The following is a 16,944-nucleotide window of genomic DNA, read 5'->3' on the forward strand; positions in this document are numbered from 1 at the left end:
TCACTCATGGGCCTCACAGGCGTGAAATCCGACAAGGCCCAGGCTCCACCGATTCACCCGGAGAAGCGGCATTTTTTATTATTAAATTTATTTCAAAAATATTTACAGAAATATATTTTTGTTTTGAAATTTGATAAACTAACTGCCCAAAGTCCAGCATGTGAGCGTGATTTATAAAATACCCACTAGCTGAGCACGGTAGATGACGTGGCTAATATCCATTAGACCAGGGTACACAGCCATTCAAGGGCGGCTAGGAATTTTGGAGGCAGCTCCTTGCCACTTAGCTGGTGGTCATTTTTTCATTGGCGGGGCCACTTACAAAATCGCCAAGCCGGTCAGGGGCCAGGGGTTGTGCCATTTTACAGGCAGGCCTCTTACCGCTCAACTATTAGGTGTTTTGAAAATAGATGTATGGTTAGTTTATATATTAATTGAGCTACAGTAAACAAAATTAAAAAATAATTAACATAACTTACCGTGGATGTTTCACTCCCATGTTTTGGATATAGACAATGTATGTTAGGCATACTTAATTAGGAATGTTAATATTAAATTTCAAGTTGATTGTGTTTTATTCTCAGCGTAATTTAGTTTGCAGCGTTGGAATTTAGTTTAATATGAACATATATATATATATAATAGTTATAATTGCAAAATATTTTTGATTCGTAAGTATGCCATTATCTCTTTGCAGTAACATGGCGGAAGATAAACACTTATGTACGCATGTATATGACTATATTAGTACTAAATCGGTGAAGATCGGATAAGTTTATAAATCATTTATTACTAATTTATTTGTTTTAACTGTATATTTAAATGATGAAATTAACTAATTCAGGCATTATAACCAATAAACTGAACGATAATTAGTGCAAATTAGTGAAAACATAGAGGAATAAAAATGCTAAAAGAAGGCAAAGAACGGAATGGGACGCGGAATCTCTCGATTAATATGTAAATTAACTCCATATCTATTTTTAAGACACTCAGTAGTTGGGTGGCGAGAGGGTCGCCTACAAAATGGCATGCCCCCAGCCTCCTCTACCCAACTGGCTTGGGGACACATAACACTAACTAGCTGGGCGGTAAAGGGCCACCTGCAAAATTCCGGCTGAGCCACAACGTCCGTCTGCCTTGCCGAACGGTTGTTAGCCAAGTCATCTATTGTGTCTAGTTAGTGGACATAAACCGCGTTTGTTTTGCAGTTTTTTTTAAAAAAATACATTTATGTAAATCTTTATATTTACTACTATAAAAGGAGAGTTCTGTCCGTCAGTCCTCTCCTCGTCCACCCACATCGCATAGAACTGCTGCTATCCAGTCTGGGTCACGTGACGGGTTAATTCAATTCACGCTCAACTTCACATTCAATTGGCTTCATGGCCCAGTGTACAAGGTCCTCTTCTAAAGAAGAGGTTATGGGTTCGATTCTCCGGGAAGCATGTTTAGCGGCAGAGGGAGGCAACCTCGGTGAGAGGCAGCATCGTTGGTGGAAGGACACAATGCTGGTGGAGGACAGCGCGCACAGGCTCGGCCGAGGAAGTGCAAAACCGATGCGCATGAAAGCGGGAGCACGTGGGGAAGTACGGCTAGAAGAGGCGTCGATGACGAGGAGGCATGGGTGGAGAGCAAGGGGAACGACATCGGTGGGGAAGGAGGAGAGGAGTTGGCGATGGGGAGGCATGGGAGGAGGGCAAGGGGAACGAAAAGAATGTTGGTCTAATGGTTCAAATAAATACGATTCCGTCGAACGGAAGGACGTGACATAGTAACTCTATTTTTTTATCCGCTCCCTTTTGATTGATGTAGTCGAAAAACATAAAACAATACTATTTGGAAACAATGCTCATTTGATTACGTCTATAACTCTTAACATAAATTAAATTTGTTGTCTATATCTTCAATTTGATCTTGACTGTTAAAATAAGAGATCGTCATGATCTAATAGCATTTTTTTTGGTTTATTAATGTGATAATTTCTAGCCTTCGAGGTGAATGTGGATGCTCTTTTCAAGTTTGTCGGTTTTATATTATAATAGATAGATAAATAGATATTTACGTAAATAGATAGATAATATAGATATAATAATAATGGATAGATAGGTAGATAGATAATAAAAAAATCGAGCACAGGCGCAAGGGTGTTCGCCAATCCGACATGGTGTTCACGCGGGGCATTTGGACGACGGAACGAACGAATTGTATCGCCGTTCGATGAGGCTTTCGGCCGTTTTCTGCAACGCTCGTCACCGCGGGATTCCTGCATCTGTCGTCCCGTGCCCGAAGAAACTGCTCACTCTCACTTCACCTGTTCCTTTCCGTGAGCGTGAGGGCTAAAAACATCGCAGCGTGCGTGTCAGCTGACTCGATGACAAACCACCACTACAGAGCCCTGCGTGTGTGCTTGCCGTGTGTCGCCTAGCGGGCGGCGTTAATGATGGGCCAGCACTGCGCAGGGGTGGGTTTGCGAAAAGGGCCAGTTACGTGTAATCCACGTAATGGCATTATGACAAGCTGTCCAACGGCGGAGCTGCTTCCCTGCACTGTTGCACGCTCGCACATGGCACAGCTGTGCAGGTTAGTGGCACCCAGCTGCACACACACAGTCACACTCGTCACTCGCCGTTGATCCTATCTCTCTCTCGCCAAAGCGTCTCCGGCTAAGCATGCATTGGACCGTCACGGTCGTGGCACAATAAGCATCACGTCGATGCATCGCCAGTTTGTTCCGGAGTAAATGACGATCGGTACGATGCGTATACAGGAGAAGCTTCTAATGCCAGCCACTTAACAACGACATACTAGCTGCTGACCATGTGCCATGTGGTCTTCAGGGTAAACGTGTATAGGATACATACTCGTATATAGATGTATACGTACGTCTGCTTGTAATCTTTTGGCGACGAAAGGAACATGGCATGCACTGGACAGCGTGAGCAAATGGTGCGGTAGGCAGTTTTGTCGATTGTCAGTGATTGATCAGGGAGCTTCACATGATGCCTTTCCGATGATTTAACCCGGGGATTAAGCTGCTCTGGGAAAGCCTTGCGCATACTAGGCTAGTGGTGGATGATGAGCACGGTGTGGGGTTGATCTCCACATGCTGTTGTTCTAGCTCCCCTTTGATTCGTGTGCCCAGCCCGAATCCAATTTCTGAAATCTTATCCTCTTATCCCTGCTGTGCAAGGTAAGCTCAGGAATGGGCATCTGCAGGGGAAAAGGTGAAAGAAAAGAGTCGATCGTGCCGGGTAATGTTACAGTAAATAATGGTGGCCAAAACGGGGTAGTATCACTGTAGGTAATTAACGTGCATGCTGGCATTGACCGGCACAACTCATGACTCGGAGGTTTTAAGTAACCGGTGACTGAAATGAATTAGCTACCTTGTTGCGTCTACGAAACCTGCTACAGCAGCAGCCAGACTCGTCTATCAGGCCAACAGATATCGGCGATTGGTAACCACTAGTAGTACCATATATGCGACATGGGGCATGTCGTGTGTTCGCTTCTTTTCAGAAAACCTTGCTAGGGCGTGGGGCTCCTCAGATGATCCATCGAACCTGACTATTTAAAACTACTGAAAGTTGAACAATCTGAATCGTAGCTACCCACTAACAAGACCACCCGTGAAACGGAGCGATCCTATCTCTCGCTTCTCTCATTGACCACGCAGCAGTTCGCGTTCACGTGAGCCCGGGTGCGTAAATTTTCACGGCGCGGGGCAAGAAGCCAAGAACGCCATCAACCCACTTGCATAAACAGACGAGGGGAGATTTCACAGGCGATCGAGGAGAGAAAACACCGAGGGGGCGCGGCTATCTGCAACCGGAGCAAAGCCCGACGCGGCCAATGCCGAGGCGGGGCAGTAGCCTGTTTGACGCTGGGGCGAAGCCGCCTGCGCTGCGCGCGCGTGCTTCTGTCTAGGCGTCTTTGGGGACGGCGCACATGAGGGACGGGGACCCGTGTGTCGCACTGTCGCGTCGAGTCATTGGTCGCATCATATGTGTCCTCATTGCGGCCGTTTTTTAAAATATTGGGTTCCCTTTCCGGTCTTGGCGGCGGGTCGGAAAAATTAAACTCCGTATACTTGATTTAGCTTTGAGCCATGTCGTTCAACTGTTGAAAGTGTTTGCCGGTATGCCGCTGAACACCTGCATGTGATCGCTTGGTGGTTGGCAGAGCTCGGCGTGGGCGGGCGACCGGGTATACGCGGATAGGATTTGTTGAAGTTGCAAAGGTGACCGTAAGCTAAGACTGCATGAAGTTTCATCCGTCTATTTCGAAGATCAACTGTTTACATCTTATGCTATAGTATTTCGTGCTACAGTATTTTTTGCTGCAGTGCTTTGGACTAATTTGAGTTATCCGATTTATATCTAGTGGTAATAGATACAACTGTTAAAGTTACTATTGCTGTGCCACCTTCAGCCGAACCGAACCCGGGTATACGTCCGTGTTGCCTTTGGAACTGCTGCTGCTGCTACAGTGATATGCCACCCAGTTTGATACCGGGCGAAGGCGTTTCGGTTAAATTTGGTTTGGTTTGGTTCGGTGACCCAGCGTGCACGGCGCAATGTTCTATTGCTCGGGACGGCCGCACGGCGCAGCATTGGAGCAAATTGCCGGTGAAAGCAGTAGGACAAATGGTCAGGAAAGCAAAACGCTGCGATTGCTGTACAGCTGGTGCATGGCTGGAGACGTACAACGCGCCCATACTGGCAGGTGAAAGAGCGACAAGACTAGCGAATCGGACGGAGTAAATACGTGGCCGAGTAATCCGGCGTTCCGGACAAATGCAGTTGCTGGCTCGACCTCTCACGCACGTCATGTCATCTCCGGGTAACTCCAGTAATGGCGTGGATTCCGCATAAAACATCCCACCTCCACACTTTCCCCCGGCTTGCCCCGAAACTGGCAAACGCACCAATGCATATTCACATGAGTGCTTAAGTGAGAGTTACCACCAGGCACCACCGCACCGATGTTTTGCATTATTGGGTTCACAGTGTGCAATACCGAATTTCTGACGAGTCGAGACAGGACAAGGCAACGGCCAACGGGAAACCCCCAACTAGCAAGGACCATGCCTTCCCTATCACCAGCAAAGCTTAGCTGTTGTTTACCCATCTCCCGTTTCCTCTTTGCCCGGTTAAGCTGATAGCCTGATACTAACCTCTATGGCTCTCTGCCCTTCGTCTCCTCCTGATAAAGCCCAGATTAGCAGGGTATGCTTTTTCAAACACGAGGGCCCTACGCAGCACTAACACAAACCAGCTCAGCATGTGCAGTGCAACCTAGCGAAAGTTGCTGCACACATCAGATAGGAGCAGGATATATGGGAGAGAGTATCTATCTCTGCGAGCCTCCTCCCACTACCAATAGTGGTGGTACGCTCCATATAACAAACAAGACAGCGTGGTTCTTGGGCAGCGCGGCGCCAGGCCAGGGAGCGCGTAGGCGGGAGAGAGAAGTTCGGTTCTTCAGAAAGAAAGGTGAGGAGGTGAGAGGCAGAGAGAGGAGAGGTGACGACGGGGCAGCGCGATCGAAGGAGCAAAGACGTCCGGCCATGGCGTTGGAGGTCAGGTTCTTGACGGCGGTGTTCGCCGTCGCCGCGACATGCTTATGCTTATCGGCGGTGGCCTCTGCTTTCGCCGTCCCGAGCGTCGCCTTCGAGGAAGGATACTCGCCACTGTTCGGCGACGACAACGTCGTCCGCTCGTCGGATGACAAGAGCGTCCGCCTCTTGCTAGACCAGCGCTCCGGTACGTGATTAATCCCATCGCCTTGCAAAGTTCATCTCTCCTTTTTCTTTCCGTACTCCTCAACCCACTGCTTCACCATTAGTTTCAGTGGTACGCGTCTTCATGCTCTGTTCGTAATGTTCTTACGCCGTCAATCTGTTGCCTGCGTGTCTCTACAGGTTCTGGGTTCATCTCCTCGGATTACTACCTCCACGGCTTCTTCAGCGCGTCCATCAAGTTGCCCAAGGCTTACACGGCAGGCGTCGTGGTCGCCTTCTACGTGAGTGCCCCCCCTCCCAAACGCTGCTTCGATCTGAGAACATTCCTACCCAAAAATCCGCGTTTTTTTAGGTTATCTCCCTGCTGTTTGTTTTGAGCCGTTGCCGCTGTTGCCTCCTCACATGGCGTGTCAACCCGGAATTCAGCTACCGCTGCGCAGGCTTGAACCGGAAAACCATCGCAAGTTGCGTACCATGCCCCATGCCCTGGTGGCGCAGAGTAGACAGCAGGGCGAGCCACATGGGCTGTTTGGACTTTCAGGCCCAAAAAGGCTGCGCCGCCTGCGCCCGGGAATAAATGTACCCCTCTCCGGTCACGCGCACTCAACAGTCACCAGTTCACCACCACCATTGATCAGCCTCACCAAAGCAAGCGTAGCAAGAGCATCCAACGGCCCATTCATCTTATCCTCCATCCTCTATTTATTCTCTATCCTAATCCTAGAAATAGAAGATGAGGAGTAAAAGTTTAGCTCCAGTAGAACATCTATCTCATCATCTATTTTTGGATGTCATCCATGTTAAGAGAGAGAAACTCTATATTTAGATGTTCTCTCTAATCCTCCAAATAAATATAGAGAATGCCATATATAGATGATCTGCTGGAGTACAAAGGGATATGAAAGATGAAAGTGTTTTAGATGATCATTCAAATGAAGATATGGATGACCAAATTTAGATGAGCCGTTGGATGCTCCAACGCTGAATTTAGTCCACCACGGGGTACAGCGCCAGGAGTAGTACTACCTGATGTTCAATCTCCGTGGGTGGCTGCACGGGCCAGTGAAATTTCATTCACGTCGTGGTATACTCGTACAGGATATTCAACGGATCCGTAGTTTCTTGCGTGCAATGCAGGGTGTTTGTTCCAACTAACACATGATGGCTCGTGTCCTGTGGCATCTCGATCCTAACGGTTGTGTACGTCGTCATGGCGTGTGTGGTGCGTGTTTCCAGCTGTCGAACGGGGACGTGTACGAGAAGACGCACGACGAGCTGGACTTCGAGTTCCTGGGCAGCCGGTGGGGCGGCCAGTGGCGGGTGCAGACCAACGTCTACGGTAACGGCAGCACCGCGCGCGGCCGCGAGGAGCGCTACCTCCTCCCCTTCGACCCAACCCTCGAGGCCCACCGCTACTCCGTCCTCTGGGCCCCCACCCACATCATGTACGCCCCTTTCTCCCGCTCGATCTCCGCGCGTGCTGATTGCTGAGCTGAGCTCTCGCGGCTTTTTTTTTTCTTTTTTTGGACTGACGAAGTGAGCGTGCAAATGTGCGTGCAGATTCTACATCGATGACACGCCGATCCGGGAGGTGATCAGGCACCCGGGCATGGGCGGGGACTTCCCGTCGAAGCCCATGGCGGTGTACGCGACCATCTGGGACGGCTCGGCCTGGGCCACGGACGGCGGCAAGTACAAGGTGAACTACAAGTACGCGCCCTTCACCTCCGACTTCTCCGACCTGGCGCTCCTCGGCTGCCGCGCCGACCCGGTGCTCCGCGCCCCGCGCGACGGCGGCGGCGCCGGGTGCGCCGAGCCCGACCTGCTCGGCCTCCTCACGGCGGACTACGCCGTCATGACCCCGCAGAAGCGCGCCGCGATGCGCGCGTTCCGCGCGCGGCACATGACCTACACCGTGTGCTACGACGCGGTCCGGTACGCGGCCGGGCCGTTCCCGGAGTGCGACAACTCGGACGCCGAGAAGGAGTCCTTCTCGGCGTGGGGCGAGTCCAAGAACGTCGTGATGAAGGCGCGCGGCCGCGGGCGCCGCCGAGGACGCAAGGCCGGCGCCGGGGCGAGAGCCGTCGCGCGCCTCGACGTGTCCAGCAGCTGAAGTGCATTCCTCGGAAGCAAATGGCATGATGGTTATTACCTTGCTGGATTCTATTAATTTTGGGGTATTGATTAATTGTAGTATGATTTTTCTACGCATGTATAGCTTGTAAATGTAGGCTTAGGGATGAAAATTGGGTACGATTTTTCGACTATTATTCTTTGATTGGTTGGATGGCAGCTAATAATATAGTATCATCAGATTATTACTAGATTTTGTTCGGTAAGTAACCAATAAAAGCATATCGTCGCCACTAGGCGGTAATCCATAAGGACTGTAGAAAGCGTGTTAAGTAGTATAATCACGTACGAGATTCGGTGTTAAAGTGACGGGACAAAGGAGCGATCGAGCGGACAACAGGAGTGCCGGCGTTTTCGTCTCAGCGCTGGTCACGCATAGAACAGTAATAATCTACGCTGTGCTAGTACGGCTGTACGAGTTGGACTAGTACAGTGGCCGTTCTCGCGAAAGAGGCATTCCGAATTTCTAGTTCATGGAAATGAATTTCATTTTACATCCCTCAACAAATAGGCGAGTTCCATCGTGAAGTGACATCCTTGACACAAAAAATAAAAATTTAAAAACATATAGAGGGCGTTTTTTTACATATTTACAAATAAAAAATAATTTATGAATACAACTTTTATATACGTATTCTTAACCATTACAAATCAACTCTAAATTCAAAGTTAAAAATTCAAATTTTAGCTTATAAGTATAAGCAGAAACGAAAAGATAGAGTGGATAAGAGGTCACCTTATCATCTCACCGTCTTCCCTCTTTCTTTCATCTTCTTCTATCTCACTTGGCGGTGGCCAATGCGCCTTTTTCAAGCTCGAGCTCTCTTGCCTATGGTGTGTAAAGGATCAACCTCTCTCTAAGTTGTCAGAGTTAAGACCGAGCGAGATCATATTCCTATGTTTGAACTCAATACAAGCTAGAGTCGAGCTTGTATAACATTTGAGTTTCCAAACAATCTCGGTCAAGCTTGAGCTCGACTATCTAGAATGACTCATAAGTGATATAACATTTATTTTATAAATTTATGTTGATAAAGTAAATGATTTTATTTTAGCAAGTTTTAGTGAAAATAGGAGAACAAGAAATAAGATAAATATATATAGGTCAACACATGCTAGGCTTGTTTTTTTTTTTTGAGAACAATGCTAGGCTTGTTTAAAGCTCGATCTCAGCTACAAAGCTCACAAGCTTTGGCAGTCACTCAGGCTTGCCTCACGGCAAGCATGAGTTCAGCCTAGAAGGAGCTAAGCTCGAGTTGCTCATGAACCTCGAGTTTTTTTTAGTCTTACCTCTCATGTGTGCACCCAAAGGGTGTCAGCGGTTGACGAACCCTGCTTGAGCTCAAGCTGACATATGAACCTCATGCTCCTTCCTATTTTTTTATATAACGTTGGTTAGTTCAACGTCATATATTTAATCATGAAGGGAGTATTTGTTTTAGTCTTGGTTTTCATTTCTATTTCTAATTTCCAATACCATAAAGTGTATTTGGTTAATTTTGTCTTTCTACTCTAACTCATCTCTCTTATCCAGACTAAGCTTGGCTTAGCTAAGGCGGTACATATGTAGCTATTTGGTTGTCCGCATTAGACTAACCTAGCTAGGGTGAGATGTTTGGTTTACTGTCATGCAAATGTTGGATGGAGAAGTTTTTGTTTAGTTTTTCATAGAATTGAGTGAGGTCATCTCTTCATTTCATAGGTGAGGTTACCTCTGCAACAATGCACGTTAGAAAAAAAATCATATTAGCATTCAAATTAACCAATTAAATATATTCTCATCACATGCGAACAATCATATTTGTGCAAAATCATATCACTGTAACATCACTTATTCCCTGTATACTAGCTAGAATCCAACATTTTACTTGCAACAAACTGACATGAAACGGAAAAATAAAAAAGGAAAAAGGAAACAAGGGAAGATGTCTCCTGACATTTCGTCTTGTTCTTGTCATCGATGACCACCCACCGTCCGCCACTCCGCCAATCGTTGGCACTGCTAGATCCAACAGACGTGCTTAAGGCCATCAAATCTGATGGTGGGGAGCTCATGGTTGTTGGATCCCTTGGTCCTATGGCTAAAAAAAGGTGGCTAGCACCAACGAGGAAGGGGCAAAGGCAGCCATGTTGATGATTAAGGAACTAAGATAACCACGTCGGTAGTAGCGAACTAACAACAGAAGGAGATATGGGCAAAGATTGGTGTCTCTCTTACCAGATCTGGTGGTAGACAGAACCCTAGTGGCGGGATCTTGTTGCTCAAACGACGATGGCATGGCAACAACCATGCGCAATGGAGAAACAACGACGACAACCGTATGATGATGGAGACAACAATGACTCAGAAGGTGTTGGTGAGCAAATGGAGAAAAGGAAGGTGACGAGATGTGTGACATCTTTCCCTCCTACACCCGCACGTCCCCAGGCTACATGCGCTTGTCTCTGCGATTGCACGCGCCTAGCCTAGACAAGGAGCGAAGTTTGATTCATGCATTCCTCTCGAGCCTAGTTGGGTGGGCGGTTTTGCATGGACAAACGCATACTTGGAGGAGATGTGGGTAACCGAACATCACCACACGCAAGTAACCAAATACACCCTATAGGTGCCACGTTAGTGCCACATATGACATGGACCAAATCAAATATAAGCCAAAACCATTCTCAGTACCATCAAAGAACTTGTTTTGGGCTGGTTTTAGAAGTGGCGCTCTATAGCCGGTTTTGCGGATTCTGGAGGAATGCCCAATGAACTTTTCCCTTCCTGAAAATACAACCCATGAGCGAAAAAATCCCTTAGGCCCAACTTTTATTTGGACAGCAGCCCTTAGCGAAATCAGGTTGTATTTTCAGGCGTCCCGGGCCAAAGCATTCGATAGCCCGAATGGCCTTCTCTAGCCTACCATGGCCTGTCATCCAAATCTCCATTTCAGAGAGGAATTCGACGCGACGAGTAGCAAAATGGCAACGGCAGACAACGATCCCGCGCCCACACAGCCTACGAGCGCCGTCGCGAATCACGCTGTTCCTCTCCGCGACGAATCGCGCCGCTGATCCTCCGGTCGAAATGCGTGTCTCTCGCCGCGTCACCTCTCCTTTCCCTCTCGTCCCTTCTTTTTTTTTTTTTTCATGCCGGACCTGCCTGTGCATGGGCCAACCATCCAACCAGCGCCTGTACAGGGCAGTGGAGAGGACAGCAGCAGCAGCAGCACGAGAGCTAGCAGCTGAACAGCTTACTACTTGTAGGTCATCACCCCAGTGCTCGCTGTCGCGAACTTTTCGGTAGGTTTAGCTCAAAAGCACCAGTGCGAAGACGACGACGACGATGGCAGCAGCCAGCGGCCAGGAACAAGCGAGACCGGCCAAGGCAACTTTTTGCACGGTGTGTCTTAACCTCCCCAAAGTGGAAAAAGCGCAATGCCACTCATCACTGCTCAGGAGGGGGCCACGAGCCCGAACAATGGATTAGGCTGGAAAAAGGAAGGGAGAGAGACCTGCTGAATTATTTCAGGCTTCCAGCCTCCCCCTCTCCTTCGAAGAGAAAGAGAAGCGTTAGGTATGAATGAATCTCCGATGCATGTACAGATTCCACACGCCACAGCCTTCTGTGGCGTACCGATCGCCTCTCCGTTTCTGGAAAAGATTTTCTTCTTCGTTTTTCTTCTGTTTTCTCTTTCGTTTGTTCGAACGGCTGAGGAATTGTCACGCGGGACTTTGGATTGGGTCAATTGTATCCGCCACACGTGTTCCTATCACCCCGTGCTACCTTTGCTTCCCCTGGAACGAAAGGAAAAACTAGTCTAGCTAACCCTCCCATGACAGTGAGCGAGCTGAATCTTCAGGTGTACTGTAGTACGGAGCAGTAGACTAATCATTTTTTGAGCTGTGCAAGTGTATTAAGAATTAAGCTGGTAAAAATAATTAGAGGAAAATTGCGATTGTTTTAGAACATAATATAGCTAAAAAACTAATTAAAAAGGTTATAACTGATTGAGATAGAGTTATGCGAAGAAATAACTATATTCTCGAACAGATGGTGTGTTGTAGAAATAATTTTATTTTAGAACAGAGGAAGCGTAAATTTCTATGTGACGAGACACTAATGTGCATCTAAAAAAAGATTGACTTCGCATTTATCGCATCATGCATTTACATCACCGTCTTGGATCGAAGCCTTAGGGACCGAATTTTCTTTACTGTTCAAATGATGAGTCGCTTTAGGTGCGTGTGAAGGCAATTATTCCCCGGATCAGTCAGACCCATCAATCGCCTTATCAGCAAACGAGGAGCTGAGCTCAATTCTCAAGCAGAGAAGTCGACGTCGGAGAGTTTGGTCTGGATTGGTCAAGGGCTGATAAACCTAAACTAACCTTGCTCACTTGTGTGGCAGCAACTGGATAGTGCCAACTTGATTGATTGTTTCAATGTGTTAATTTCTTCGCTCGATTGTACATTACCAAATTTTCTGCATTTTGAGTTTACAGACCATGATGCGTTTGTTTGTTTGTTAGCTAGTCGGTAGTAATATCAATACACTACCCAGAGTCGCTGACACTAATTTGCTATAGATAATAATACATTTTTAAAGACTATTTATAATACTTTGGTTAATACGATAAATTGCCGTCTTAGAATATGGTTGGAACGGTGGGATCTCACAACAATTGCCGCAGGAATAATAAGAGAGATCTCCCATTCAAAATAGGACTGCGAGAGTTCTAATGAGGATGAGTTCTTATTACTAGAGTTTTAGTGAGGCTGAGTTCTTACTCCTAAATTTTACTTAGCTCTTATGCGTAAGCTCTTGAAATATTAAACGATGTGTCTTCTTAAAAATGTTTTTATATTGAAGTTTATGATCTCACATTTCTAAAATGAGTTTTTAACTTAAGAATGCTTAATTTCTTAATTTATAATATTATAGCTATTACGAAATCAGAAAATCTTCTGTCTTCTAGCTTATCCCAAACACAACCTGCGTTAAGAGTTTTTTTTTTTGAAACTGTAGTTAAGAGTGTTTTCTGCTAGGTTAGTTAGATGACGGGAGACTTTGTTCTCAGTTCTCACATCGAAACTCTTGTTACTGATGAAATTTGGAACTAGTGATTACTGAAGGCTGACTCTTTACCTTTATTTTGTTTTCAACTGTATTGCAAGATATCTGTGGGCTATGGCCAGGCCAACAACATCCCTGTCATGCAACACACGGTTTCTCTGCAAAGATGAGAGGATCAAGCCAAGGACAGTGAAAAGGATGGGCACTCGCAGAGACGACCCAACAATACTAAAGATGTCACCGGCAGTGCAGAAAGGTACGCTCACCTATGATCTGATGATCAGATCCAACTTGTCATTGTTTTCAGGAACTTTGGTTCCAGAAAGGAAGGCATGAATGGCCAAACCAAGAAACCATGCCCCGGGCTGAACAGTTCTTTTAATCATACTAAATCATATGTGAACAAGTTGTTGCAACAGTGCTGCAGGTCACCGGCCACAGAGAGAGAAGAGATGTGGATGGAACGATTGGAAAGTTTCTGCTCGTGAATAGAAGCAAAAGTCGCTATAAGTGCTTTCTCGGGAGTCAGGTGAACAGTGTACTTATTAGGGGATAATAGGACAATGTATTGCTTAGGTCTTGTTGAGTTGCCAAAAAAATTTGGCAAAAATGTCACGTCGAACGTTTGATCGGATGTTGAAAGGGGTTTTTGACACGAATGGAAAAAACAAATTTTAGATTTCGCCTAAAAACCATGAGACGAATCTTTTGAGTCTAATTGATCTCTCATTAGTACATGTTGGTTACTGTAGCATTTATGGCTAATCATGTACTAATTAAGCTCAAAAGATTCGTTTCACGATTTTCCCGTAACTGCGTAATTATTTTTAATATTCATGTATATTTAATGTTTCATTTAGATATCGAAAGATTTAATGTAATGTTTTTAGAAAAAAAATTTTCGGAACAATGGTGGCAATGGAAGCTACTCCTATTAAACAGCAAAAGCTTCCTTTTGGATTTCTTTTTTCCCATTGGATGCCAGCTCGAGTACACATGCTCAATTTATATATAAAACAAAGGGGAGCTAAAGAAAAAACAAAGAACAACACAACAAATGCACAGAACTGCCACTAGCCCAAAGCTGAATTATTCCCACCCATGTCAGCTCCTCTTACTCAAAGCATGGAATCCTCCGTGGTTTTATAGGGCAACCCTACTCCAAGCAACAGAAAAGTCCCTCCACCACTCAAAATAGTCCAATTGCGCCTGGACTAACCCTTCTAATCGCCCAGAGGAATGGAATCCAAGCAACCTAACCTTCAAGATTAGAGCTAGCCTGAGTACAGTTTTGCCGTGCCAAAGTCGTCATAATCAATCGTGTAATTATAGGATCCCGAAAAGAATTTTAGACATGCTATATCAAAAGACACAAAAGCTACTACTACGTGATTCACGTGGGACTGAGACCCCCCGTCAAGTCAAAGCTCTCTTCTTTATACAACAAAATACTAGTAGAACCGGTATTATAGAACGAGTTGATTTCTTTTAAGACCAATTTTATTATCCTTGAGAAGGTATTAAGAGGTACCATTGTCTTTTTTTTATGAAATTTTAGATACTAAAGATATCTTAGATACTAGAAGATTGATTTATGAGCAATTTTATAGTCCAACAAAATATAACAAAAAGTACCTCGAGGTACCGGGCGGTACCAATTCGTTTCTGATCGTTGGATCTAACGACGTATATCCTACTCAACTAGATTCAATGATGAGAAATGATTTGATATCTTGAGATACTTTTATTGGACCGGAGCAAATCTCTCAAATTTTACGTAGAAAATATTGGTACCTCATAATACCTTGTCAATGATAATAAAAATGCTCGACTTTTAACGGAGACGTGGCCATCTGGGCTTCTGGCTGTGCAGCTCGAGGAAGAATCCCCAGAGTTTGTTGCCAAAATCCGGCGGCAGCCAACGATGATGGATGCGTACGCGTCGACCCTCTTGTGCCGACAAGCCGGTTTTCGGCCAGAGATCGCGACGCAGGGCGAGCTGCTCGAATCGGCGGAAGAACGGTTCTTCGGCAATCTTTGCTTGTGTGTGCGCGCGCGCGCGTGTGGAAAGCATCACCGGCTCGCACATGTGGGAAAGGAGGACAACGTGCTCGGGGCGGTGCCGAGCGAGATGCTTCAGTTCGATTCCTCTTTCGGCGTGTCACCAAGCTCAAGCTCAGCCACCGTTGCTGTGGGCTGGAGAGCTATCTAGGCAGGAAAATGCGGCGAGTGCGGAAAAAAGGGGCGCCGGCGGCGAAGAAATGTGTGCACTTATGTGGTACTCGGGGAGGGATGGATATGGGTGGGTTGGTACGTGAATAATTTAAGTTCAGCTCAAGTCAATTTATTCATTTTTTAAACTCATTTTATTTACTTAAACAATAATGGGCTCTAAATAACCTAGGGGTAACTCGCATCCGTCTCTAATATTTGCATGGATGCATCCTTTTGGTAGAATGCTTTGGCTCCAGTTTAGCTCCGTCCTAAGCAAGCCAGCGTTTGACGTTGATGCAAAAGTTCTAAATATACTATTCCTCTCATCATTTGCCTTTTAGCTCACGAGATGCTACCAAATAATAATACGCTTCAAAACCTAGTTAATTTTAAGATTTTTTATAGTGTCTTTTTTTCTAACATTGGTTTTTAAGTCATCAAAGAAACATATATAGAAGTTTTATACGTGCATTATTTTTTATTGATAAGTCATTATGATTTATTGAATAATGAGATCCTAAGTGCAATATTTAGAAAAGATAAGATTATCTGGTGCGGAGGATAGGTACAGCAAGAAGAAACTTGAAACATATGTATTTCCATGAGTTCAGGCCTCCAATATGAATAATAGCCATAATCCACTATATGATCTATGATCGAGCGACAAGTGCTTCTACTGTATCAACCTCATGAGAACAAAACTTATAAACAGCTATAGTATAACTTGATATAAAGTTTGGACATGATGGTCGACAACGATTAGTTGTCTTCGAGCTCCCCACGTATCGGCTGAATGAGATCAAACATATGACCTGTGTTGGCTTGTTTCTAGATTGTTAGGCTTGTCCTCCCTCCTCTCGCGGGCCTGTAATTACATTCTCAAGAATTTGCTTGTCTAAGTATGATTAGGGAGAGAGTATAAATACAATCCGATTAGTTCTGGTTAGACCTAAGTAGCACTGTGTATCTTTTTACTCCTCAAGGCATCTCTTGGTACACCTAGCATTTAGGGGTGGAACTAAAGATTTACTAAACGTGAGGGCTCACAATTGAATACTTTTTACCAGAGGGAGTAAATGATACAATTGATTTTTTTTTTCACATTTTGTCATTCGTATTATTTAAAAATTTTATTTAAACATACAAAAATGTAAGTTACAATTAAAATAATTTAGTAATAATTCAATCACAAGAGAATAAATGATAGTTAATAAGACGAAGGGTTAAATATGTGAGTGCCCTAAGTCCGTTTCAAATTATAGGGTTGATTGTTTGGCTTTTCATAGAAAATATCAAACGTCATATTAAAAAATAATTTACGAATTAAACTTATATATATATATATATATATATATATATATATTCCTAACTCTCTAAAAGTTAATATTGAAAAATAAAATTAGATAAAATCCCTAAAATTAACTCTAAAATTTAATATTAAAAATTTAATTTTTGAATTATAATTATAAGCTGAAAAAAAAGACGAGGATGATAAGCATTTACAGGTTGTTTATCATAAACTAAGAAGATGTTAAAATATTTTCTTTAGTCACTTCAGTGGTTAACTTTTAAATTTTAAATTGATTAGATTTATTTTTAAGCATTTGACTGGCTTTGAATTATTGGAATGATTAAAATCGTAAAAATCAGTGCACAAATGCTTAATTCTGTTGTAAAATTTGAAACATAAAATATTTAAGTTTGGAACGGGAAAATATATGGTATAACTTTCGGAAAAAAACAGAGACAATTATTGAAAACAAATCCCTAAGGATCGGATTGCTCGCCACGCGTA

General features: G+C 44.8%; 1 protein-coding gene across 1 annotated transcript; it reads left to right on the forward strand.

Moving 5' to 3' along the window:
• Nucleotides 1–5,324: 5,324 nt before the first annotated feature.
• On the forward strand, nt 5,325–8,069 carry LOC102699937 (probable xyloglucan endotransglucosylase/hydrolase protein 30). Its single transcript, XM_006648890.3, has 4 exons — nt 5,325–5,768; nt 5,927–6,027; nt 6,983–7,191; nt 7,307–8,069. Exons 1-4 carry the CDS (start codon nt 5,342–5,344, stop codon nt 7,857–7,859), a joined length of 1,290 nt encoding a protein of 429 aa, XP_006648953.3. The 5' UTR covers nt 5,325–5,341; the 3' UTR covers nt 7,860–8,069.
• The last annotated feature ends 8,875 nt before the right edge of the window (nt 8,070–16,944 follow it).

The sequence above is a fragment of the Oryza brachyantha genome, chromosome 2, assembly GCF_000231095.2.
Source record: "Oryza brachyantha chromosome 2, ObraRS2, whole genome shotgun sequence".
Classification (NCBI taxonomy): domain Eukaryota; kingdom Viridiplantae; phylum Streptophyta; class Magnoliopsida; order Poales; family Poaceae; genus Oryza; species Oryza brachyantha.

Coding starts and splice junctions, on each gene's coding strand:
- LOC102699937 (XM_006648890.3), top strand. CDS start 5,342: ATGGGAGAGAGTATCTATCTCTGCGAGCCTCCTCCCACTACCAATAGT. Junction 5,769..5,926: donor CTTGCTAGACCAGCGCTCCG/GTACGTGATTAA, acceptor GTGTCTCTACAG/GTTCTGGGTTCATCTCCTCG. Junction 7,192..7,306: donor TGGGCCCCCACCCACATCAT/GTACGCCCCTTT, acceptor ATGTGCGTGCAG/ATTCTACATCGATGACACGC.